General features: G+C 44.9%; 1 protein-coding gene across 1 annotated transcript in view; it reads right to left on the bottom strand.

Annotated features, from left to right (window-relative positions):
• The window catches only part of DRAP1 (DR1 associated protein 1), a 206,665-nt gene that overhangs the window by 121,408 nt on the left and 57,636 nt on the right, over positions 1–27,621 (bottom strand). Inside the window, exons 3-4 of the mRNA XM_086938304.1 lie at positions 481–574; positions 192–311 (exon numbers count right to left, since the gene is read on the bottom strand). Of these exons, the coding sequence (XP_086794430.1) occupies positions 192–311; positions 481–574 (214 nt within the window). The remainder of the gene's footprint in view (positions 1–191; positions 312–480; positions 575–27,621) is intronic.

The following is a 27,621-nucleotide window of genomic DNA, read 5'->3' on the forward strand; positions in this document are numbered from 1 at the left end:
TTCCTGAGACAAGCTCCCTACTTAATACTACATAAATAAATACCTGTTTACGTACGACTGAAATATGCGTTTTAAAAAAAAAATGTATTTTGCTTTCTATTGCAAGCCTGGTTTCACTATAGAACAGAAACTTGATGGGTAAATTACATGCTGCATTGCATTCTGCATTAAGAGCCTGGACGAACACTCACCTTCGAGAAATCTTCTCACCCTCTGTGTGGTTGTCTTCAGCATCCCCCTGCATGTCTGGCACAGTGGCCACAAGGTCTTTGAGAAAATCAAACTGCTGCTCCAGTTCTATGCACTGCTTTCTGTAAGAGGAAGAAAGGCAGTGAGATACGACTCCTGTGTGCCTCCTAGGAACAGACCATTTGTGTTACTTCTACCCAGTCCATATCATTTGCCACTCACATTCTTATTTCAGTCTACACTTTGTTTCTTCAACTTACACTGGGTAATGTCAGCTATAAGGTAACTCACAGGTGTGACGTTGTCATGGTTTTAGCATTCCGGGTTTGCGTCACCTGGCAGGCCTTGGTAAGGAGGGAATCCAGGAACAGCTCCAGCGCCCGAGCTAATAGCAAAAGGGGTTAAGGCAATTATGTTTAAGCACTTCTCTTCTCTACCCATAAACGGTCTCACAAACAAGCAATAAAGGTGCAAGTCACAAAAAAAAAACGATATAAAGAACTTTAAAAAAAACTAGACATCTCATTCTGTCTGTTCAATCATAGTAAATTTGGTCAGTCTCTTTTCTCCTGACAAAGATTGTCAAAAGGCCAGCTTGGGCATGTGCTTTGCTTCAGAAGCATGCCCCTCCATAAATTCCAGAGATTTCAGGTTTGGTTTGCTCTCATTTCAGGATCCAACTACTCCCAGTACCTAAAAAGCTCAACTTTTTCTGTGCTACACATGGTTTTAGTACAGTTATTCCACAACCTTGTTTTAGCTGTTGAGCTATGTTAAACTGTATCAGACCATAGTGCCTAAGCAAAAGTTACTGCAAGCATTGTGCAAAAAAATGACGCCTCTTTCTGGGAATAGGTGGACACAAAGGGAGCAATCATCTGATTTCATTTAAACAAAAAAGAAAGGAAATATAAGATCTGAACTTATTATCCAAATCAGCAAAAGGGAGGATATTGAGGATCAGTCCAAGAGAAAGGCCCCACGGTTTGCCTAGTTTTGATGTGGTGTCAATTGTAGTGCACAGGGTTCCTGCCATCCAGGTCCCCTGTGCCAGGGCTTCTTCCCTATAAATATATATCCCCAATTGGTACTTCTGCCCCCTGTAAGTCCCTAATAAGTGGTACCCCGGGTACCTAGGGCTTCTGAGCTGAAGAGCCCCCTGGGTTTCCCCTCACTGAGACCATGCCACTGTCCTTGTAGCCTGAATGCCTCTGCGAGTGGGAAAAACCACAAAGTCGACATGGCACCCTGCCTGGGTGCCAATCCAGCTAGCACCGTTTGAAGGTATAGGTAGGTGACCCCTCAGGCAGGCCTCACAGTCCTGAGAAAGGATGCACTATACCACAGGTGAGGACAGATCTCCGTGAGCAGATATGCTCCTACAACAGTAGGGTTGATTCCTTGATATTGTAAGTGCCAGTGAAGCAATCGAGAGTGCATGGGCTGGAAATTCGACAACTCGAGTTCAAAAGCACCATGGCAGCTTAACTGAACAAAGGAGTGTTTAGTACCAAACAAATCCTCTCACTAAATTCACACTGACGCCAGTGTGGGATTTATTGTACTAGGAACTCAGAGGGCACCTTAGAGGTGCCCCCTGAAAACCTGCTAACCCTTGTGTGGTCTCTGACCCGCTGCAGGCAGGCAGCCACCACCAGACAAGTTTCTAGAATCCTATGTAGAGAGCCCCTACTCTAGTACCAGAAACAATACTCATCCTCGGCAGAGATGCCCCACATCCTCCCACAGGATGGGCCAGTGCTTGAAGGGTGTAGCTTCAAAGACCTGCCGCCTGTGTAATGTCAAATTACAAAGGGGGGGACCCCAGCCCAACCGGTCAGTCCGAAGCTTTTGCAAACCTGCGAACTGTCTTGCAGCCAGCGACCTCTGAAAATGCTGGGAGGACTACTCCCTTCGAACGACTCCAATATCCTGTGGGAGTGGACCTGTCCAAAACAAATCTACTCCAAAGACCCCCGCATCCAGGCGGATCCACATCTCCTGCCCACTCTGCACCAGACACCCACGGCCCGAGTCTGAGTGGCTCACCTGTGCAGTGAAGTGTCCCTAGTGATACCGATCTTGTGTCCTGTGTTGGCTGACCTCAAGATCTCCAAGGCAGTGCCTACAGTGTGAATCCAGAGGCCCCACAACCAGCTCCAGTAAGAGACTCAGACGTCGAAAGGCATCCCTGCACCCTAAGGCCCTGGGCCTTGGTGAGCTGAACAGAGGGTTCCAATACAACCCCTACATCTCTTACCTCTGCTGGTCTCCCTCTTGCAAACTCCAGTGCCACACCTGCAGTCTGTTTGCCAAAAAAAAGAATCTATCGAAAAGCATTGGGTGCCCAACGCTGAAATTGAGCCCTACACCCGGCCCTCCCCTGTTAAGCTGATGGTGTATGTTTGGTGCTGCTTTGTGGCACCCCCTGTGCTGGTCCTAAGCTCCAAATCGTTGTGCCTTCAACAGATCCACTTACCTACAAGCAGTGTGGCTCCAGGCACCCCCAGCCTCCAATGAAAGGCATTGGGCCGACCTCCAGCTTTGTCCTCTGCACCCAGCTGCCCATTTGCCGCAGGTGGTGCAGTTTTGGTATTCACATGATCTTTGCTGACCTTTGGTCCCAAAGGCTGGAATAGTAAATGTATTTCTTACCTGTTTAACCGCAATATTGATAGCAATGAGCTGTTCTGAAAAGTTTGTGTGTCGATTTATAAAAGTGAAAAGTATTATTATTTAAAAACTTACTTACCCTATTGCGAAGATCTTGGTCTTAAAATAAAATACAAAGTATATTTTTCTAAAATTGATCTGGACCTCCTTCTTGAGTCGTGTATCCATTATTGGTCAATGTTGTGCAATAAATATCATACACTCCTCTGTGTTAGGCGTAAGACCGCTCGCCTACACTACCACTAACAGAGCACTTTGGGTTTTACATTGAACCTTGGACACTTTTGGAGCACCGCTGGACTCTGGGCAATGTATAAGCACTAAGTGGCAATATCATCTACAGAGCCAGCTTCCTACATGCGCTAAAAGATAGGCATGAGGGGAAGAAAAGGGACAAGCCAATTTGTGCACACTATGACTGGAAATAACTGTGAAAAGAGACTCAACAGAGAAAGGCTAAACAGAAAAAAACCTATATGCTGAATCAAAGAAGACTGGCAGAATCAAAGATGACTGCCAGGAAATCAAGTCACAAGACAGTCTACTAAAATCATACACCTGAGAAATAAATGATAGGTTGTTATAAAGGGAGGGATATGTAACTGGCCACATACCCTGGTCACTACTGTTTGTTTCAGGGTCGTCCAATACTATCACTTCACAAGCAAAATAGCATGAGGGAAATTCTGGATACCCCAAGGAGGTATTATAAAATAACAGTACCAGTGAGATATTTCATTCAGCATAACGCTCATATCAAGAAGAGATTCCAACACCAGCCACTTTAAGGATAAACAACCATTGGCAAAGCCAAAAGTTCTTGTTTTTTAAAGCAGTTAGTCAACATTTTGGCCTGGCCAATGTTGGAAAAAGAATCTAAAATAGCCGGCCGTAGCTCGATAATATATAAGCCCACGTGTCCCTAAACATGCTCACCAATGCATCATGATGCTATAGTGGCCATTTTTTGGCCCTGCAAGCTTTACTGTCCAAGCAAAAAAAATTATAATTTCTAGATTATATATATATATATATATCCTTGCTCCAACCGCACCTTTTTCGACAGCGCACTTGAAGGACGGGTGCCATTTAAATGCACCTTAGGCAGAACATTTAGTGCAGTTTGTCAGCTTTGTTGTTTTAATGGGTCACCATTACTCTGAAGAAGCTTAACTGTATAGGCCTTATGTTGGATGGCAGGAGAGATATGGACTTGTAGCTTAACAAGTGTGAGTTGTCTTGTTACATATTAACACAGACTGATTCCGTAGCACCAAAATACATAAGTCACAATTCTCCACTGCACCAACCAAAATGTAACTGTTTCCTGAGGCAAGCATGTAACCCTGAATCAGACTGCATGACCAATGTGTAATAATTGTATAGCTCTTCAATCCATGATGGCACAGCACCCATGGTAATATGCTGTATGGCAAACACTTATAAGGTCCCAAAGATGAGACCTATTGACTATGCCAATGCTTGGTAAACTTGGCAATACTGTCTGGGTATTGGCTGCACCTCATCAGTACCAGTTTAATACCTAAATATAGAAATAAGCATCAGAAAGGGCATTAGTCTAGCTTTGCAAAAGGTCTTCCACTGCACAACAACATGTGTTGCTGCATTTTTTCAGTTTTGAACCGTTTGAGCTAGAAACATTTATTTTTTTGAAAATCCGCAGATTATGCAGCAGATTATGACTTACGTGGCAAATGTAGCAAATCTGTAATCATGCAAAAATCGCTGCGGCCGAACAATTGCATAATTCCGGTGACCCTAACTATTAGGTACTGCAGTGCTCTGTTCTACTCTTCTCTCTCTGCACTATTTCTTTATTTATTACTACATTGGCTCATTGCCTCATACCGAAGAAGAAAAGTTAAGAAACTGAGAATATTTTATTGCTGCAGACCAAGATTTTAAATCTGGCCTTTCCACTTGGTCAACTGATTTGAATTGCTGCTATTCCTATTTCGGTGCGCAGAAGGCAAGAGGAATTATTTTGATGTCTAATTTACTTCAGGGTTCTCAACGCTCATTTTAAGGTCCTTAAGAGACCGTAATGTTTTTTTGACCCAAAGCTTAATGAAGTTCAAAAGGAGATGGCAGGATCAGCAACACCAATGTTGTAGAATGCACAGGTGGAGGAAAGGTCATTAGTACTACTAATTGATTATGCCTGCAGGACAATGCAGGAAATCACTGTACTACTCTCGTGCAAAGGGGTTAGACTTCCTTTGCATTAGAATCAGAGTCCTTCTGAAACTACAAAATGCTGACAAAATCTGCTCCAAGAGGTAACTGGAGAGAGGTGGTTGGCCAAGCGTACACAACAACCACATTCCAGACTATGCCATGAATCAACCAAGATCAAAACAAGCAGTAACTGTCACATTAATCATTAAGAAACAGTTCCTTTGCATATAATAAAAACAGAGGCTATGTTATGGCGTGGGGCAGTGCAGAAGACAGAAAGGCTACTAATCTTAGTTCTCCATCTGCAGTACCTTTAAATTTACACATTACATCTCCAAATAGCCAAGATCCATGCTACAACAATTTCAGGAAGTAATCTTAATACCAAAATACATTTGAAACCAAAGGGTGAACCACAAATAAATGGAAATGCAAAAAAATGGAACATATGAATGTTCTTGTACAGTATTATTGACTCCTAATATGAAAACAAGAACCAACGCAAGACCATTTAAACGTGAAGCCTTAACTGACTATGGTAACATTTCTGATGAGTCCCTATAGGGTGATAATAGAGTGATAGTAGGGACTGGGGAATGGCATGGGCATTGTCTTCTAAAAGATCTTTACATCCAAAAACATCTTCCTTATAACGAAGACAACATTTGGAGTACACCAAAAATATAGGTTTAAAAAAAGACAATAAAAGTCAAAAGGCAAGATGTTGGGGATGTTAAATTCACAAAACAGAAAGGTTGAAATGTGGGCATATACCAATTGCATCAGTATAGTCACATTTTCTGAGTTTATCTTTTGAGAGAAAATTGAAAAGGCTGCATTAAGCCCCACTGATGGATTAATTTACTTTTTATTCTGGTTGGAGCAAAATAAGAATGTTGCCACACGATTTATGACAGAGGACTCATGACTGAGTTCAGATGAGGACACTCCGTGTTTATGAAAGTAAGAACGATCCCATGACATGAGAACTTATGGTGGCATTTTCCCTTGCATACTGGAAAAATTGTAGCAAGAAGGGTCTACGAAAGACTAAGGAGTAGCTTTGGATCCGCATCTCATGGCACAGAAAGAAACTAACCAAAGTCTGCACACATGGGTGGTGCTTATATGAGAGTCTGCTCGTCACTTCCAGAATGATGTCGGTGTGGTGCCGCAAGTCATCACCTACAGGCACGCAGAAGTACTGCTTTGAAGTTTTTGGATCCAGACTGACACACAGGGAATATAATCACAAATTGAGCAATCTTCACCTAAATGTATCCATGAGGAAAGTCTTTGTTACAGTCAGAAAGGAAAGCGGAGGAGGATGCAGAGGTCAGTGGTATGAAAGGAAACCAAGAGGTTCAAAAAGTTCATCATATGGAAAGCCAGGCACAGCATTGTAGAATAGAAATGTTCAATATCATTGGCACGGGGTGAAATTTAAGGAGTGAAATCACCCGTAATTACAATTCACACTGTCTTTATTGCATGAGTTGACTAAAATGTGCTGTAGGTGCATTAAGCCTGCAATCAACACTGCGTTAAGGAAGCACAGGGTTTATGGACTTTGAGATTTGGTTTTCAAGGTAACCAACCCCTAAAGGACAAGAAGCCTTCACACAAATGGAGGAGTCTCTCTCTACAAGAGTTTTTAATAACACAAACACTGCTTAGACATTCAAATGCCCCAAAAAGGATTCTACTAAATCTGGAGAGCTGATCGCAGCACTCTCATTAACAGGCAAGCACGGGAAACAAGGAAAAGCAGAGATCTCGTGGCCAGAAGTAGGCACTCTAAAAAAGAGGGATTTCATCCTAAGGATATTCTCTACCAATTCTTCGGACACAGTTTGTTGAAAATCCTGGATTGTTCAAAATAGTGACATTTATATCCTTCTGTTGAGATACTGAGAAGACCCCACCTTCTGTAGGCAATCATCCAGGTATGGATAAAGATGAATACTTTGTTGATTCAGGAGCCCTGCAAACCACCAATACCAGCACCTTGTAAAAATAAATAAAAAATGTGGGAACTGCCACTATGAAATGGCAACAAACATAAAAGTTTATGTGTATGGATTCCCATCATTCACCAAGCCTGGTGATTAGCTTCATCATTTGGGTATCCCTAGATGTACACGATGACAGACTGGCTCTATGAATATCAGAACTTACGAATGTCAAGGAGGTATATCAACCAAGATGAGCAGGATAGAATATGTGGGACAAAGTTTTTTAATGATCTTTTTAAATGCAGTTTTTTTTAAGTATTATAAATAGCAGTTATTGTAATTTTGTTTTGTTGAGGTCCTGACGAAAGCACATGGCTTTACCTTTTGCCTTCAAGTGCTGAAACATGTTGACCACCACTGCTTAGGATAGCTATTCATCAAAACTAGTTCTGTCACTCACGTTTTTAATCCGTGATCGTGACTGACACGAATAAGAATTGTTAGTCTGTTCGCGCACCAATTTTATATCTTTGCACCCCACTATTTTGCACTGCATTTAAAAAAATCATAAAAAAACTTGGTCCCACATATTCTATCCTGCTCATCTTGGTTGATATACCTTCTTGACATTCGTAAGCTCTGATATTCATAGAGCCAGTCTGTCATCGTGCACATCTAGGGATACCCAAATGATGAAGCTAATCACCAGGCTTGGTGAATGATGGGAATCCATACACAAACTTTTATGTTTGATGCCATTTCACAATTTTGATTCTTAATAGGAACTTCCTTTTTTGTTTTCTAATTTTCCAGACGCTGGAGTATATTCTGTGTGTACAAGTCAGTTTAGGGGCTACATATTCCAGCTAGTCTTTAAATTTTGGCCTCTGACCCTAATTAAACTTTTGTTGTGTGTTGTAACTGCCACTATGGCCAAATGGCAGCACTGCAAATGATAATGCTGTCCATTTGAAAGGAACTGCAGACAATGTCTGAGACATACAATATGCAGAATGTGAAATACTCTTACTGATGGAACAAAAATGTAAACAAATTATCCTCTTGAAAGGCTTGAAGCACATATTTACTATCTAAATTTGTCTTGGTGTCAGAAATCCACACTAGTTCTCGCACTCCCTCTTCGTTTGTGAGTCAAAGTATCCCAAGACTGTAAAGCTGTCCCTTTCCTTCCTTGAAAGAGGGAATGAGGGTTAGAAGGAGAACAAAATGGAGAATCATAAATTGGAGAGCTAAACCATTTCCGACAATTCTAAGTCCATAGTGATTCCTTTACATCTCATGAAAGTGTGTCGACCAACGCCCCCAGATGATTGATTCCAAAGTTTAGAATGAAGACCTTAGAGAGGTTTTGGAATTGTTGAGAAGGAAGAGGAAGGAATATTTCGTTTTCGTGCTCTTCCTCACAATTTAACCCTCCACACTATGGAGATTGTGACTGATGAAAAAGGATCGGACTTAATATGATAGCCCCCAAAATTCATAAGCTGTCAATAGAATTTATGTACTACTGTGACAAAACGTAGAACCTCACAAGTTGTGATTATAGCTTTCAAAGTGAAAGATCAGGATTTAGATTAAACAATGTTAGGCCTTTGAAGGTAATATGCAGCAGCTGTGCCTAGAACTCAACCAGGCATCTATTTGTAATAACAGTGAAACCTATGAATCTTGCAACTGATTAAACAGTGACATGTTGCCTGCATCAGTTGATTTGCAGCATCCATGCGGACTGCTGGCTTTTGAAGAGCAGAGAAAAGGGTTACAAGCTTGTTCAAAAGGCTGGAAACCGCTACAGAAGACAATTCCCTGAAAGCATGGAAGTACCTGACCATGAGGGAAGGTGCACCCGATTGACATGAAGGAAACATTTTGTTTTTAGTTTAGAGCAGAATGCAACAACCAATAAGTTGTCAGTGTTGAATGCAGGGTCTGAAAGGATGGGTCATAGGAGCTAGACCATCCATACTACTATTATAAAGAGAGCCGAAACCTTTGAGGCGGGTAAGCTCAAGAAGTACAGCACCAATCACAACACCCAATACAGCATTGGAAAGGGCAGTTGTAGCAGATGGACATAGGCTATACATCTGCCCACAATATACATTACAAAGGTAAAAGAACCTTAGGGGTAAAGTAGTCCGTTGTGGGCGTCTGTGTTGTCAGAGGGGCCTGGCCCAAAAAAAAAAAAGACAAATGGGTGCGGCATTCACGGGGCGCGCCATTCGTGCAGCATTACTGCTAACCTTCACAGTACTCGCTTTTGGGCCTAACGGTTCTGACAGGGGCGTCGCCAAACACCAATGTGCGCCGCATTCACGGAGCTTCGCATTCAGAACAATGTGCGCCGCATTCACGGAGCTTCGCATTCAGGCGGCATTTCACACACTTAATGATAGCTTCGCATTCAGAACAATGTGCGCCGCATTCATGGAGCTTCGCATTCAGGCGTCATTTCACACACTTAACAATTTAAATTTAGGCCGGTGCTCAGGCAAGGCCTCAAGGCAGTCAGCATACCAGCGGGGATCACACACACGCAGCCCTCGCAAGCACGCTGCCACGCACTGCACTGTCAGCGTACACGGATTAATGTCGGACAGAACGCTCTTGGGGATTCTATAACCAACCCACTCCACAGCACCCACAAGCTGCAAACGTTACGGCTGAGGACGCACATATCACAAAAGATCCTCAAAAACGTTACAGCTGAGGAGGCACATATCACGAACGCTCTTCCTAACACTGCATGCACACGCGGACAAACAAATTGCACAGAAATTACCAACTTCACAAGACAGGTAAAAGACGACGTGCAAGATCAATGTTAAACAACGCATAAAAATCCCTTATGGATGCATAACTATTGTGCCACTTCAGCCATTTAAACGTCAACATTACCCACTTTCAAACGCTGCTTTATTTCATCCCAGGACAACGTCGGGACGGGCTGCAAGTGCTTAATAAAAGGGTATGGAAAGACAGCCAGAGTTATCTGCAGCTTCCCTAACACACCTTAATGAAATCAATCAATGACAATAAAAGGCATTATTAGTTCCATTGACATCCTCTACTATCAAAACTTTTTACCTAAATTTTAACTGTGTTCTTCTGAATGCAGTACACTATCCAGAGTCTCAGTGGCATTTTTAGGTGTCGCCTAGGCAGGGCTGCGCAGTCTCTTCAAGACCTGCTGTTTTAAGGTGTGAACTTGAAACTCTGTTCACTCCCCGTCCATATTTTTCATTGTCTTGTGGCACTGTACTTTGTAAATGTTGGCTTCTGATTTGTTAATAGGCATATTGGTCCCTCCTTAGCACCTCCCTGTCTTCTGTTACCGCCCATGAGGACTGGTCCTTTTACATGTGTCCTAACTTGGGAACTTTCATTAGCAGTCCCAGGACTATTTACTTAATATACACAGTACTTTGGGGACGCCAGCTTCAGCAATGGCGGCTGCTTCATAACACTTTGCACTTCTTGGTTTCCTACTCATCAGTGTTACAAGGGTGTCTGTTTGTGCTAATATAGTGCAGACTTTACCCAAAGGTGTCAGAGCGCTTCACAAAAGGACCAGTTACGTTACAAGAGGAAAAGGTTACAAATATACATGTTATAGAAGCAAATGAGATACAAGAAGTAGAATACAGCAATAGATGCCAGGCACTCAAAAACACAGTGGGATGACACATGCACAGGCATAGAATACAAATTTACAATAGTGAAAGAACTTCTTTGAGGGACTTGAAAGGGCGTGCATTAGTTCTGGAAATGTCTTAGGAAGAGAAGAGATTTAAGATCAGTTTTGAAGGTCTGGGTAGAGGTGGTGGTGGGGAGCTGTGGCAGAAGCGAGTTCCTGATTCTCACAACATTGCCTGAGAAGGATTGAGCCATCGTTCTCTCCCTTTTGAAAGTGGGGGGCTCAAGCAGTAATTTTTCCGCATTACGAGACAGTCTAGAGTCTCCAGAGATTTTCAGTTTATTCGCCAGGTATCAAGGGGAGGAAGTGTGCAAGGCGTTGTGGGTGATACAATCAGTCTTGTAGATTAATCTTGCCTCAATGGGAATCCAACGGAGGGAAGACAAAATAGGTGTGTTGTGGTCACTTCTTTTAGCCCCAAATATAAAACGAGCCACTGAATGAGAACGGATTGAAGAGGGGAAAAGGTAGGACTTGGGAAGGCCAGTAAGAAGAGAATTTCAGTAGTCCAATCAAGAGAGAACCAGTGATTGGACCAGGGTTTTAAGGTCTTGCTCCGGGAAACAGCGTTGAATCCCCCAAAGAAGGCGCAGTTGGTATCAAGCATTCTTTGCAATGTAGTTGATGTGGGAGAGCAGATTGAGCCTTTTATCGAGTAAGACTCCCCTCCGACAGTGGAGACATCGCTTTCTGGCTGATGCCCGGTGGAGCTACTGGATAGCTAAAGACGAGATGGGCGTGGTATTTCCCTCAGCCGTCACCTACCCAGCCTGTCCTTGGACAGACCTTCCTTCATCTCCGTCGTACCTCCCTCCTTCCCCTTCACCCTACCCCTCTACGCTCCATTCATCCTGCCCTCTAGGATCTCAAAATGTTGTTCTGTGAGACCTAGCTATTTGGTTGATGCCCGGTGGAGCTACCTGATAGCTATTGAGATGGGCTGTTGACTTCCCCCTCGGCCATCACCTACCCAGCTGGACCTTGGGCAGATTTTTCCCTTCGTCTCTCAGTCGTATCTCCCCACTACCCAGTTACCCTACCCCTTACCCTCCTACGCTCAAAGATCTTTATATGTTTCCTGCAACTGATTTAACCCATTACTGATGTAATTTTGGAACTCTGTGGAATTCATGTAAAACGCTCCGATACCTTCGGGTCTAATCTGTTTTTATTCCTGAATGCTGAGACTTGAGCAACATGGCGTATGCCCGGTGGGGCTGCTAGACTGCTAAAGAGGAGATTGGCCCTGGTATCCCCCTCGACTGTTACCTACCGGCCGGACATTGGACATAGTTCCCCCTGGTCTCCCTGCTTTTGGTTCCTTCATCTTCCCCCTCCCTCCCACGAACTCTTGCAACATGATTTTTTTACAGTACTTTGCAATGCTCTTGTAACTGATTTAACTTGTAACGCCATAATCCTAAACGTACAGCGCTCTGATACCCCCTAGGGTCTGGTTTGCACAATATAAAACATTAAACAAACAAGAATCCAAGGGATTTTGCGCAGTTGACAACAATAGGTTTAGTGTTAAATAGCTTCAGCTGATCCATCCAAGATTGAACAGGCAGAGGAGGAAAGAGAGGTTGAGAGGAGGAGGATTTCTGTTTTGGATGGATTCAGAATGAGTTGATGAGTTAGCATCCGGTTTTGAATAGAGTGGAGAGTAGAGCTGAGGATTAAGAGATCGTGTGTGGAAGACATCTTAAAGTAGATTTGGGTGTCATCCTTGTAGAGATGGTAGAGGATACCAGATTTACTTAGGAGATTTCCCAATGGTACCAAATAGAGATTGAACAATGTGGGTGCAAGGATAGAGACTCGAGGGACACCTAACCCTACCGCCGATGGAGATATAGGACTGTTTACTATTTTGACCATTTGGGATCTGTCCGAAAGGAAAGAGGCAAACCATTTAAGTACTGTGCCTCCGAAACCCATTCTCTGTTGAAGAGTGTTAAGGAGAGTGTTGTGATTGACAGTGTAAAAGGCTGCAGAAAGATGAAGAAGAATCAGAAGACAAGACTCACCTGAATAGAGTATATGCAGCGCATCATCAATCACTTGCATTAGGGCTGTTTCCGTGCTGCAGTTTTGAATGAAACCAGACTGGAAATGGTCAAGAAGATCATTGTCCTTGATATGCCGGGAAAGTTGTTTCGCTACACATCTTTCTGTGATTTTCGCAATAAAAGGGAGGTTAGTGATGGGGAGAAAGTTGTTGAGGTTGTTCGCATCAGCGGTGGGTTTTTTTAAGAAGAGGGGTAACCTATCCAGTTTTTAAGGTAACAGGTAGGGAGCCTTGACCGAGGGAGAGATTAATCAGACTGGTCCAATAGGAAAGAGTATGGGTGTAGAAGTCAATGGCAATGTCACTAGGGATGGGGTCAAGAGAATGGTTGAAGGGCTTTGTTTCAAAGATGCACTTGAGGAGGGCATCTTGAGAGATGGCGTCAAAGTTCTGCCAAATGATTAAGGATTTACACTCCTCAGGAGGGGTTGGATGAATGACCTAATCCACCAATGATTTCACTCTTTCCTCAAAGAATAAAGCAAATTCTGCTGCTTTCTTTGGAGAATCCTCCGGCTTGGAGGTTGGGGGAGAGCAGTTTGGATTTTTGATGAGGTTGAATAGTTTGTTGGGTCTGTTTTTGGCTGAATCGAGGAGGGTTCTGAAGTGAGATGCGTTTGTGGTACTTAGATCTTGCTAAACGTAACGTAGCAAGATTAGAGGTGGATGGAGCTTGTCTCCATTGTTTCTCCAAGATTCTCAGGTTCTTCCTTTCTTCATAAAGGGATTTGTTGAACCAAGGTGCTGAGGGAATAGGCCTTTTCCTTTTGAGAGGAGCAACATTATCGATTTTGACTGCAAGGACCGAGAGGCATTGGGAGGGGAGATCATTGACATCCAAGCTTGGGTCTAGCCTTGGAAGTGATAGCATAGCGGAATCACAGAGAGTATCTAGGTCAATGTTTTTAGAGTTACGGAATCAGGTAGTAGTCCTTTAGCTTATAGGTGAAGAGAGAAGGGGATGAGGAAGTGTTTGAACCAGTCTACATGAATAGGGTTAGCAAAAGTAAGCATGTCTGCTTTAGAAATAACAAGATCCAGAATTGAGCCCTTAGAGTGTGTTGTTTCAGTGCAGTGTTGGATAAGATCGTTTGCGGAGAGAAAGATGGCCAACATATTAGCAGAGGAATCTTCCAACGAGCCCCAGTGAAGATTGAAGTCTCCCAGGAAGATCGGTCTGTCACTTTGCGAGTATTGGTCGCTGATGAAGTCAGTGAGTTCTTCTAAGAAAGAAGAAGAGCAGCCACCAGGAGGGTGGTAAATGACATGGAATGGTGAGCAGTGTTGCACTTGGAGCTCAAGTGATAAGCATTTGAATGAACAAAAGGAGCTGTTAGGAAAAGCCTTAAGTTGAAGGGAGTTTCTAAAGATGATTGCAACGCCCTCCCCAATTTTGTCTGTTCTGTAGTTTCTAAAGATAGAGTAGTCTGTGGGTAAAAGAAGATCAAACATAGAATGAGAGGTGCATTGAACCAGGTCTCTGTGAGGAAGAGCATGTCGAGATTGTGAAGGATGATGATGCCAGAAATTTCCAGTTTGTGTTTCATTGCAGATCTGCAGATGTGGAGCAAACAGCACAATTCTGATGACAGGGACGATTGGCCTATGAGGGGTGATGGGGTTGTGGATATTGTACTTCTAAGAGGGTGCTGGGAGCAAGAAGGCAGACAATTCGTTCTGACAGAAGAGATGGTCGGAATAGTGTAGATAGTAAGGTTACTTGGAGAGGAAAGTAGAAGGGGGTTGGCGTTCGAGGTCTTGTAACTTGCAAGAAGGTTAGTAATGTCTGCAGAAGACAGATTGTGATTGGCTTTTTTGCGGTGTGGGGGCAAGGTATTTCTCGGGGGTTTAGGGAAGTGAGTTTTTGCCAAGGGAGTTGGGGTGTTTGGAAAGGTGGTAATCTTAGTGCTTAGTAGTGAGATGGTAGCTTCAAGCTGGGAGATGGAGGTGATGAGAGATCCTAACTTCTTTTTCAGAGAGAGTAGGGCTGAGCACGGTAAGTCAGGTGGCTCAATGGGCACACAGGGGGAGGGCAAGTGGGGTGTTGCGGTACAAGGTTCAAAGGTGGAGTGATGGTTGAGAGCAGTTGTTGGTGCATCGGAGGTGAAAAGAGAGTTATCTTTGTTGATGTTGCAAGGAGGATAAGATTTGAAGTTGTAATTAGGGGGAAATTGGTGCGGAACGAGGAGGGAGGGCGGCAAGCAAGGAGGGGAAAGGGGGGGGGGGGGGTCATAGAATGCCAGGAGGTTGCGGATGTTAGAGGGGAATTGGTTGGAAAGGTCTCGTAAGCTAGGAGAGGTGGATGTGAGGAAACAGGCCCCAGGCAGGGTGAGGGGGGTTGGGTTGTAGGGTAGTTAAAGACAGAAAGTGGATCTGCTGAGTCCGAAGGTAGGGAAAGTGAAGGGATTACCGATGGGGGAAAGGGGATTGAGCATCATCAGCCCCGAGTGGGGAGTGTGGCCACTCCGGATCGAGCCCCGAGTGGGGAGTGTGGCCACTCCGGATCGAGCCCCGAGTGGGGAGTGTGGCCACTCCGGATCGAGCCCCGAGTGGGGAGTGTGGCCACTCCGGATCCAAAGAGGATGACTATACTCTCATGGAATCTGGCAGGTATTGCTAACAAATTTGACTCCACTGACTGGGGTTCCCTGGTGGATAACATCGATATCTGTCTTTTCCAGGAGACTTGGGCCAGGGGAGTCTACCCCAGGGAGGGTTTTGCAACTTTCTATGTTCCTGCCAGGTGGGCTGGTCAAGGGAGGCCGTCAGGAGGCCTTGCAATTTGGGTTGCCACTCATCTAGGTTGCACAGCGGAAAATCTGCTAACTTATTCGGAAGATATCCAATGTGTACTTCTCAAATGGCCCAACGCTTATAAATTAGCAGTCGTGAACGTGCACTCACGTCCAGTCAGTTTGGCAATGGAATCACCCACTATAGACGAACTATCCCATTTTCTAGGGGCATTACCAGCATACCGTAAGCTTTTGGTGGGAGGGGATGTCAACTGCCAGTTCGAGCCACTATTGGGACTAAATGAGGGAGCCCTCGTGAGTGAGGATGACTATTGGAGGATTCCCACTTGCCAATCGCCGAGTCCGAAATCATGGTCTCCCTTGGCGATACAGATTATGTCCCTCACCCTGAATAACGCCTTGAGGGCTTGTAATGGGCGTACACTGTCCGATAGCCCCTCAAAGTGTACCTTCAATAGGAAGGGCCATGAATCACACTTAGATTACATTCTAGTGGAAACAAGTATGTGGTCTAAGGTTCTGGACTTTAGTGTAAAGGAGAGGGCTGATAGCGATCATAATGCCCTCTGTCTGGCAATGGTCTTTCCAGGGCCTAGTGAAAGTCCCACTACTAAAACAAATGACCGGGACACAGGGGCGTTATTACTATCCAATAACAGACGAAGGATTAAAAGGGGGAAACTAGTGGACTCCACAGAGAACATAGCTAAAATCTATGATCTAGCCCTAACACGATTTATCGAGTTGGACAATTTGATCAATCAACCCATAGTGGCAGATTTTAATGAGAAACTGGGGCATATTCATGCTGAGCTAGTTGATGGGCTGGGAAAAGTTTTTTACCCAGTGACCAATCGAAGGAAGAAGAGGACGCCAACCTCAGCCTGGTATAACTCTACATGCAGAAAAGCCAAGGCTGAGTTGATCTCAGTGGTTAAGTCTGGCACCAGTAAGCATAAAATGCATGAGCTCAGACGGCAGTATAAAGAGGTCATGGCCCATGCTAAGAGTGAATGGGACTGGGACAGATGGCATAATCTAACATCAGCCCTAGAATCAAGGGACTCACGAAATTTCTGGTCGCTAGTTAATACGGGTTCAGGGGAACCAAAGGAGGCTGTAGAGCCAAATATTGCTCCCTCAGTATGGGAATCCCATTTTAGTGCACTATATTCTGAAGGTCCAACTGTGGCCAAAGAGGCACCCTCACTAATTTTAACAGCTCAGTGTGAGCCATTGGAGTTCACATTGGGAGAAGTGCTTAACGCAATAGGTAGACTCTCAAGGGGGAAGGCCCCAGGCCTCGATAAACTGCCGGGAGACTTATTCAGGCACCACCCAGAGATTTGGGGTCCCTACCTGCATATTATTTTTAACTCAATCCTGGGGGAATGCAGATCCCCTGTACTTGGCTGGGCAGAGAGATAGTCCCGATTTTTAAAAAGGGCTCTCCTCTGCTCCCAGCCAACTATAGGCCGATCAGCCTTATAGAGGTCCCCCAAATACTTTTTGCCCGCCTTCTCCTGGATCAGCTCTTGGACTGGATGGAGGACAACGCGATCCTTAGTCCCCTCCAGGCAGGATTCAGGAAGAACACATCCACCATGGACCAGATTTTTCGCCTTGTTCTCCTTTTCTGGAAAACGGCAAAGATAGAGGGAGGCAGCCTGTACATGGTGTTTGTGAATCTCAGGTCCGCTTTTGACCTGGTGCCGCGAGCAAAATCGTGGGCGGTTTTTGGGGAATTGGGCGTTCCACCCCAGCTCTTGCATGCATTGATTAGGCTCCACGAAGGGAACTTCGCCCAGGTCAGATGTGGAAGGGACGGGGCACTGTCATCTAGGTTTCCAGTTGGCAGGGGGGGCGAGACAGGGTTGTGTCCTAGCACCGACCCTGTTTTGCCTCTATGTCAACGGTGTAATATCTTACCTTGACAATGTCCCTAACAATTATGCCCCAAGGCTGGCAGGCAGGAGGGTCCCGGCAATCATGTTTGCCAATGATACCCTCCTGCTCTCCAGATCCCCAATGGGGATCCAACGGATATTGGACAGGTTTGTGGATTTTTGTAGAGATCATGGCCTCGAGATAAATGCCGAGAAAACTAAGTTTATGGTATTTAATCCCTCGGCAACCACCAGGCCCAATCCGACTCTAGGGTGGGACAGGTTGGAAAGGGTCACGACGTTCCAATACCTGGGGGTTACTCTGCAGGAAAACCTATCCTGGGGACCACAGATAGTAAGGTCTCGTTTAAAGCTATCGCAACTACTGGGGGGCATTCTGAAGGTCTCAAACTTCTCAACCTTCAAGCCAGTAATCGCACCGCTGGAGATGTACAAAACCCAAGCCAGAGCAGCTGCACTTTACGGCGGAGAATTATGGGGGAACAATGGTAGCATAGAACTCACCAAGGTAGAGACAAATTTCCTCAGACGGTTGTTGTCGCTACCACAAGGCACTCCACTCCTACCCCCAAGATTAGATCTGGGACTGCCTTCTATAGGTGATGAGCTCGCACTTAAACCCTTGAGGTTTTGGCATAGGTTATGGTCCACTACAGAACTGTCACACTACAGGCAAGAGCTGAAGCACGTACTGAGCTTAAGCTGTTCTGATAGAATACCTTGGCTGGCCTATGTCAAACGAGAATTCTCACGACTGGGTCTGGATCTCTTGTGGGAGGATCCTGAACAGGGTTGTTGTGAGGTCTCCCGCAAATCCCTGACCAGGATCTTTAAGGACAAAAGTCTAAGTACGCTTGTGTGTGCCCCTAAAATCGGGACCCTAACTGATCAATTCCTGGTCTCCAAAAGTTCTTTTAAGTTTGAAGAATTTATGGATATTATTTTTCCTATCACCGCAAGGAAACTTTTTATCCAATGGAGGTATGGTACCTTACCTCTCAAAGTCTTCACAAGCAAATGGTCTGCCACGGACGATAAATCCTCCCCAGGATGCAATGCTAGCGTGGAGGATGAAGTTCATGTACTTTTTTTTGCCCCGCTTATAGCAGACCAAGGAGGTATTGGCTGGTACCACTGTGTAGGGATTTAGGTTTCAGAAACTGTTTACATTCGTTCAGAATCCTAAAAACGAGCACATTAAATTGCATTGTTTTTGCACTTTCCATGTTCCTACTTGCTATGTGGATCACTAGAAAAAAAATACTGCAAAGCCAAGAATTAACTGGAAGGTGAAACATTAGTGCAGAGTATGTTGACTTTTTTTTTTTATTCATTTATAGAATGTAATTATTGTTTTTAATGAGCTTTCCTTGCAAATGCTTTTATTGTTAATCTGAATTTTATGAATGGATGATTTTAATGTGTTTTACTGCATCTTTTATGGCCTTGAGGGCCGAAATAAAGAACTTTTGGATTGGATTGGATTGGCATCATTACTGGAGGAATGGGGGGATGAAGAGAGATGCAAGGGGTTAGTGAAGAATTCTGGGTACAAGGCGAGTGGGGGAGCGGGTAGAGAAGAAGACAAGGGAATATGGGAAATGTATGTAAAGTTAGCTTGGGGAATAGGTTGTAGGAGAGGAAGACTAAATAGGGGGTGGCGGGTAGGGGGGGAGGAGGCAAAACTGGAATACCGGGATGGTGCAGAGTGGAAGAAGAGAGTATTAGCTAGAGGTATGGCAGACGTGTTGGGGGGGCACAATGGGTGGGGGAGGAATGGGAGAGGAGGGAACAGGGGGGGGTTGAGGGTCAGCCTGTGCCTTCTGGGGGAGCGGCCTAATTGGGTATAGGGGGGTCAGGGGAGTAATGGGTGGAGCTAGATGAAGAATCAAGGGAGATCCCAGTCACAGGGGTGGGGAGTAGGGAGAGGAAGAGGTGGTCAAATTGAGAGAGACAGGTGTCTTTAGCTTGGATCAAGACAGTACCATTGTTATAAAGTGAGATAGTGAGGGAGCCATTGAAACAGGTAAAGGGTGAAATTTTTTGTTTTTTCCCCAACAACCCTCCCTCCTCCGCAGTCCTTTCTGCTCCCTCCTCCTCCGTGACCCTGGATGGCACATAATACAATTTCTTCAAGATTAGGGAGAAATGTTTTTTTTCCAGACGTCGGCCATAGAGATCAGTTGTGAGAGTTTCTCATTAAGTTCAAAAGTGTATTACATTTCCTGGAGAATATTTGAATTAAACAACTGATATGACATTTTTGTGAGTGCTCAGACCATTACAAATGCACCCATTTAACCATGGAAGATGTAGGTACTGGGCGCTTATCTAAAAGCAGGAAAGCTTTGGTCTCTATTAGAGTTGCGGCTACATTGGTATTTCTCTTCCATGCCAAAGCGCTCAGACTGTGTAATATGTTCTTTAAAGAGGGGACGTCCTAGGGTTTGATGATGCACCCCCAAAAACAAAATAAAATGTGCATGACTTATGACTATAGAGGGATAGTTAGGAAAATTAATATGTCTCAATAAATTATCAATGTTTTAAAGAAGTAAGAGATACTGACAGCCTAGAAAATGGTATGAAACTACCAATACAAATGGATAAACACAACTTTGCCTTCAGTGCAATTATGTCTATTATTAACGTAAATCACACCACATGTGAAGGCGTTCCCCTTCTGTTTAAGATCATTGCCAATGGTAAGGTTTTTGCCCCTTGCATAATTGATGGTCAATAAATCGTTTGTCAGTTCATAGGCCTGACATCTGGAAGAAGCCTGCATTAGAGATACTGTGCTTAAGAAGCCCATAAATTAAATCCTAAAGAGTATGAGCCAATTTTTAAATCCTTATGAAAGAGAAAATAACTGGCAACACGACACAGCCGGGGCTTTCTAAAAAGATTTGCAGTGCATAGCCAATGGCAACCAGTCTCCCTGCTGATTAGGGACATGGAAGGTCGGTCGCATAATTACTCAAAGGGGGGGACCTAACATGGTGCTGTAAGATCTGTCAGCTGCCCTTAACTACACCATCAGGGTGGTTAGAGTCAGAAAAAATTGAGGGGGGGGGGGGGGGGGGGGAGACACGGTGCAGGTCGCAGAAAAAATATCTGTTTGCAAGTAGAGACATGCCAAGTTTGCTTTCGAGACATGGGGGATCCTTATTCTGAACCTCTACATGAGCTATTGTGAGGAATGGAGACCATGTTCCATAATAAAGTCGAATATAATTAGATTTGCTTCCACTTATAAAAGGCACAGAAAAAGACTGCAAACTGGCTGAGGACACCTTCCGAAAAATTAAAGCAAAACAATGGATGGACAAAAGTTTTAAAAAATAATTTTCATAGGATCAGAGGATGCACTTACGATGATTAACGGTAATTAGCACCTTGTTTCATAGGGAGCTGCCTCTATTACACAAAATACAAAGTTAAGATGGTTGATGTAATCTTCCTCCCCACCACCCTCAAATGATACAATTTCGATACGTTTATGTCAACATTATACTTTCACTTAAAATGGCTGGGAAATCATAACCCAGAGTGGTTGCTTGTTTTAACCTACCCTAAAGCACCTCTATCATTAAAGAGACAGCAAAAGTAATATTAAAACGTTACACGTGCCCCGGTGAGTACCGTTGACAGCCAGTTAGAGACTGAGATAAGGACATATATAGTTTGATACCACATGTGGGAACATGCAATAAACCACAAACGTACTTGCAGTGGGGATCCATGGGGGCATTCCGGGATGGAGGGGAGTGGGGGGGGGGGGGGGGGGGAGATTGGAATGAATGTGCCGGTTTTCTATGTTCTTGTTTTTCAAGGCCATGCACCCTATCATTTACTGTCTACATATGTAGGCCAAAATTTCTTGTCTTACTGCAAAACCCCAATTAAAAAAATTGCTATGAAAGGAAATAGCCAAGCATTGGAAATGCAATATGTCACGCATTTGTTTGATTTTTAGCTATTGGTGTCATAAATGACAATGTGTTTTACCCATGTGTACTGGAGTGTATGTATGTGGTGTGTGGTGAAATTATGTGGGTTGGATTGGAATTGTTATTTGAGGAGCAGCATAAAGTTTAAGGAAGGAGAGTGCAGAGGTGAAGAGCAGCATGATGCACAAGGAAGGAGAGTGAGAAGAGCCGCAGGAGGTACAAGGAAGGAGAGCGAGGAGAAGAGCAGCGTGAGGCACAAGGATGGAGAGTGAGGAGGAGCGCAGCATGAGGCATGATGAAGGAAAGTGAGGAGAAGAGCAGCATGAGGGCGGAGAGTGAAAAAGAGAAAAGCAGCGTGGGGCATCAAGAAGGAGAGTGAAGAGGAAAAGAGCAGCCTTAGGCATCAGGAAGGAGAGTGAAGAGGAGAAGAGCAGCATGAGCTCAAGGAAGGAGAGTGATGAGGCAAAGAGCAGCGTGAGGCACAAGGACACAGAATGAAAAGGCGAAGAGCAGCGTGAGGCACAAGGACTGAGAATAAGGAGGCGAAGAGCAGCGTGAGGCACAAGGTAGGAGAGTGAGGAGGAGAAGAGCAGCCTGAGGCACAAGAAAGGAGAGTGAGGAGAAGAGCAGCCTGAGGCACAAGAAAGGAGAGTGATGAGGCAAAGAGCAGCGTGAGGCACAAGGACGCAGAATGAGAAGGCGAAGAGCAGCGTGAGGCACAAGGACATAGAATGAGGAGGCGAAGAGCAGCGTGAGGCACAAGGTAGGAGAGTGAGGAGGAGAAGAGCAGCCTGAGGCACAAGAAAGGAGAGTGATGATGAGTAGAGTAGCGTGAGGCACAAGGAAGGAGAATGAGTCGTCGAAGAGCAGCGTGAGGTACAAGGACGGAGAATGAGTCGGCGAAGAGCAGAGTGAGGCACAAGGACGGAGAATCAGGAGGTGAAGAGCAGCATGAGTCACAAGGAAGGAGAGTGAAGAGGAAAACAGCTGCATGAGGCACAAGGAAGGAGAGTGAAGAGAAGAACAGCATGAGGCACAAAGACGGAGTGTGAGGAGAAGAGCAGTGTGAGGCACAGGAAGGAGAGTGAAGATGAGAGCAACAGGAGGCACAAGGAAGGAGAGTGAGGAGAAGAGCAGCAGGAGGTACAAGAATGTACAGTGAGGATAAGAGCAGCGTGAGGCACAAGGAAGGAGGGTGAGGAGGAGAGCAGCATGATGCACAAGGAAGGAGAGTGAGGGAAAAAGCAAGGCAGTGTATATTTACTCCCGTATTGGACTTCAGGTTAAAAGAAGCTTCACCTTGAAACCCATACAAAATAGCATAAAATGTATAAGTAAAGCAACTAGCTGCAGACATATATAATGAAGAAAAAAACTGCTTATTTTGTCTCTTAATAAAAGTAGGAAAAAGAAAACAATATTTAACAGGCAAGGAAGAAGGCAACCGTTCAATGCTCTTTTTTAGGTATCGCCTATTCTATCCCGCAGGGATAAATAGGCGAGATTATAGTAAGTGGAAAAGAAAAGTCTACCTAGCTGCGGATCGCGTACAGTTCATGTGAGCTATGCTCGTGCACATCATCGCCAGCCACATCACACACCACCATTTGTCTGTGCCTCGGCCACAGACTTCAAAGGCTGCTGCTCCCCCGCATCAGACTTGAAAGGAATGCACTCCGCCGCCACAGCAATGCCGAGAGCTTTTTTTTTTTCTAGATGCCTCGTTACTTATTTCCTGTCTTTCTCTGGCTCACATTTTACTTTCTTCTCTGACTCATGCTTTTTTCTTCGAGGTCTCTTGCTAATACGTATTCATTTCTCCCTCTTGCTATTGTGTTTTTTTCTCCCTCTGTCTAATTCCTTTAACCTCATTCTCTGGCTCATGCTTTTTAGGACGAGCTTGATCGACTTTTAGTAAAAGGGGATCTTAAAAGTGCAACCCAGCCTTTGCTTGCTGGCTACAAGCTTGAGTGCACGCGCAGCCATCTGCCTTTCCTTTGTCATGGGTAATTAAGCGCCTGTCTCCGGGCACCCTTTCATGTCCGGCGAGCAGGCCAAAGCCCCCATGTTGTTGCAATAACAGGCTCACATTTCACCCGGCCCTCGTACCACTACAGAGACACAACTTAACTTTTCCAGAGTCACCATCATTTAAAATAAGACTTATTAAATATGCTGTTTGTATGTGTGCATTTGTTTCCTAGTTTTTTTTCTGCTTGTGTAACAGGAATTTAGCAAATGATTTTCACTCCTGGGCAAAGCACAAGCTGCGTCAGCTTATCTATACTACTATTATAAAGAGAGAACTGTGTCTTTTGAGCCAGGTAAACTCGAAAAGTACACCACCATTTGTCTGTGCCTCGGCCACAGACTTCAAAGGCTGACAAACACCCAAGACATCTTTGAAAACCTCAGGGCAAGCAAAAGGACATAGGCTATATAAAAAAAATATATATAAGTTCTTTAAAAAATGTAGGAATGAAAAAAAAGTAGTCCCTTGCAAATACCGCCGGCCGCGACGTGCGTGATGACACCGGGAGCGCGGGGAGGCGCGGCCTTCAGGAGCAAGAGGAAAAGTGGCGGACATGAGCGCGGGGAGGAGCTGCGGACAGGTGGGGAGGAGCGGCGGGCAAGCGGTGAGGAGCGGCGAGAAGCGGAGGAGCAGTGGAGCTGTAAACTCAGCAGCGCGGGGAGGAGCGGTGGCTGAGGTAAGTGAAGCAGCCGCAGGTGCACACCTAGGGACGGGTGGAGGGACGGGCGGGGGCCATGAGTGCTCGCAAGCCTTTTACTCAAAGTCGGGACGTCGGGGGGAAACAGCGGACAAGAGCCGCGGGTGCGCACCGAGGGACGGGCGGAGGGAGTGCTCGGAAGCCTTTTCCTCAAAGTCGGGACGTCGGGGGAAACAGCGGACACGAGCGTGGGCAGAAGCGGCCAGGACCAACAAAACCGGAGCAAGGAAACACTGTAATTACGCTCCGCTGCTCCCGGCCGCTCTGCTGCGCCTCTCCTGCTGCGATGCTGCCCCCAGCCCCCTTCTGCCCCGGGCAACGCCGGGGCGGGCTGCTAGTATAATAATAAAATATATAATTATTAGGCAATGAGGCAAAAGTTTTTTTAATGCACCATTGGAAATATTCTATTATGTATCCTGTAGTTGACCTTTGCCTGATGACATTTTACCAGCCTTTTATTTTTTAAATTAAAGTGAGAACAGTCAGTATCTACAGCTTGTGCGCAGATCATGATACCTCGTTGCATTTCCGCCTGCGCTATAAAAGGCTAACGCCACCCCCTTCTCTGTGGGCTCGTGAAATTTTCATCCCACTGAAAGCACTAATGCTTAGGACTGCCAAAGAGTCTTATCCTCAGACCCTGCGCTTTGACAGCACCGGTGCTTGTGCTATAAAATATATGTATGCATAGGTTTCAAAGCTAGAGTTTTGTGTTTTTTCATGTCAGCTGATGCATTTGAAATGATTAGTTGGTGGCGTAGACGGGAGCTACTGTGTTTTCTCTTTCCCATAACACTTTATATTTTAAAAGTTCGGAACAGGCTCTTGTGACTTGGGGCCCAGCATAGTTAATTAACCCCTTCCACGCTCATGACAAGCTGGGCTCGTCATGGCGTAGCCTCCTCGCACGCTGATGCCGAGCCCAGCTCGTCATGTAAAGTGCATTTCATAAAATCTCAGCGTGCGAGCAGAATAACGCTAGCGCGCATGAGGTTAAGGAAGTGCAATGAATAAGGCATCTCAGATAAAGGACCTCCTTAACTCTCTCTACACTCCTCTCTCGCTCTCTCTCACTCACTCTTTCTACACCCCTCTCACTCTCTCTACACCCCTCTCTCTCACTCTCTCTACACCCCTCTCTCTGTCTCTCTAAACCCCTCTCTCTGTCTCTCTACACCCCTCTCTCTCTGTCTCTCTACACCCCTCTCTCACTCTCTCTACACCCCCCTCTCTCTCACTCTCTACACCCCCCTCTCTCACTCTCTCTACACCCCCCTCTCTCACTCTCTCTACACCCCCCTCTCTCACTCTCTCTACACCCCCCTCTCTCACTCTCTACACCCCCCTCTCTCACTCTCTCTACAGCCCCCCTCTCACTCTCTCTACAGCCCCCCTCTCACTCTCTCTACAGCCCCCCTCTCACTCTCTCTACACCCCCCTCTCACTCTCTCTACACCCCCCCTCTCACTCTCTCTACACCCCCCTCTCACTCTCTCTACACCCCCCTCTCACTCTCTCTACACCCCCCTCTCTCACTCTCTCTACACCCCCCTCTCACTCTCTCTACACCCCCCTCTCTCACTCTCTCTACACCCCCCTCTCTACACCCCCCTCTCTCACTCTCTCTACACCCCCCTCTCTCTCTACCTCTCTCTACACCTCTATCGCCCTCACTCTATCTATCTCCCTCACTCTATCTATCTTTCTCCCTCACTCTATCTATCTATCTCCCTCACTCTATCTATCTATCTATCTCCCTCACTCTATCTATCGCCCTCCCTCTATCTATCTATCGCCCTCCCTCTATCTATCGCCCTCCCTCTATCTATCGCCCTCCCTTTATCTATCGCCCTCCCTCTATCTATCGCACCACCACAGCATCACTCAGCACCACCACATCACTATGCACTACCACATCATCACTGAACGCCACAGCATCACTCGTCGCCACCACAGCATCAACCTGTGCAACCATTCAACAACAACTGGTTCAAATATGTTCTCTCAATGTTTCAAGCGTTATTACAAATGTCACAAAAAGATGTTAATATTTCACTTCTGTTCTTGGATTTTCATCACAATAAAATACACTGAACATAATCTTCACAAAAGTTATTTACAAAAGTTTAAGCTATTACCATTATAAACTACAATAACTTTTATTAAGTATTAATTATTTTAAAAAAATAAGCCATTGTTATTTGTAATATCAATACATCTAAGTCACGCAAATACAACACATATTGCATTACAAATGCTATAGGGGTCACATCTGCGAAAGTTAAAACTATTGGCATTGTAAATGACAAAGCTATTAATTTAGCTATTTTCAAAACCAACACAAATACAAAATTTGTCATTTACAATACCAATAGCTCAAACTTTCCTAATGCGAGACCTATTGCATTGCAAATGCTTGTTTTTATTAAGTTGGTCCCAGTAGAACCAGAAAACTATTTTGCTACTGAAACTCCTGGCAGCAACATAAGAAGCAGCAAGTAAAAATATGAATCCTTAAATATAACGTATGAAAATACCTTAACCTAGAACCAGGAATTAAATGTAGGTCACCCCACCTCCCACGATTTGTCTACCAATGCAGCAATAAATCGGGCTGCAAGTAGTTAGTTATGTGTCCTCCAAAAACAAAACAGCAGGCCATCTGAACTGCCAAACGTGAAAGAAAAATGCTTCTATTTTCTGCATTTAAGGAAAATACAGCCCTCGACCACCATGCTTTTAAAATAGGAGAAACCAAACGTGAGATCGTCTCACTTGCTTTAAAATGGCAGGTCGAAAGCATTTTTGATGTACTGCCTGATGAACACTAACGAAAAAGACATGCAAGAAAAGGTTAGGAAATAAAACAATTTCCAAACATCCTTCTTTCACTCACCATAAGTAAAAACATTAATCCTTAAATATAATGTATGAAAATGCTTTAACTTAGAACTAGGAATTAAATGTAGGTCACCCCTCTTCCCCAGATGCACAAATGCAGCAATAAATCACGGCCCCACCAGACCGCCGGGGATGCCTGGTCTCACCCTGGAGATACCCATTAAGGGACCATCTCTCAGGGAAGCCAGGAAGGGTTTCGTAGCGGTCGAAGCGCCTTGGGACCCTCCGGGTAAGTAGTGCGCTATATAAATGCCTATACATTTACATTACATTTACATTACATTTACATACAGTCTGTAAAGAGAGTTAAGGAATTATCTGTCCTCCTAAAACATAACAGCTAGCTGTCTGACCTGCCAGACACAAAAGAAAAATGCTTCAATTTTCTTCTGCATGTAAGGGAAAAAAACTGCCCCAACCACCATGCTTTTAGCGAAACCATGGCTTCTTCTGCCGAGCACGTCGCTGAGACAAATGAGGATCGGGCAGAAAAGCTCCAGAGAGATTGACGCCCTGCCTAGAACAGAAGTAAGAGTGAGAAAGGCCTGCCAGTGAATGAGACATAGA

This window comes from Lissotriton vulgaris, chromosome 9, assembly GCF_964263255.1.
Source record: "Lissotriton vulgaris chromosome 9, aLisVul1.2, whole genome shotgun sequence".
NCBI lineage: Eukaryota > Metazoa > Chordata > Amphibia > Caudata > Salamandridae > Lissotriton > Lissotriton vulgaris.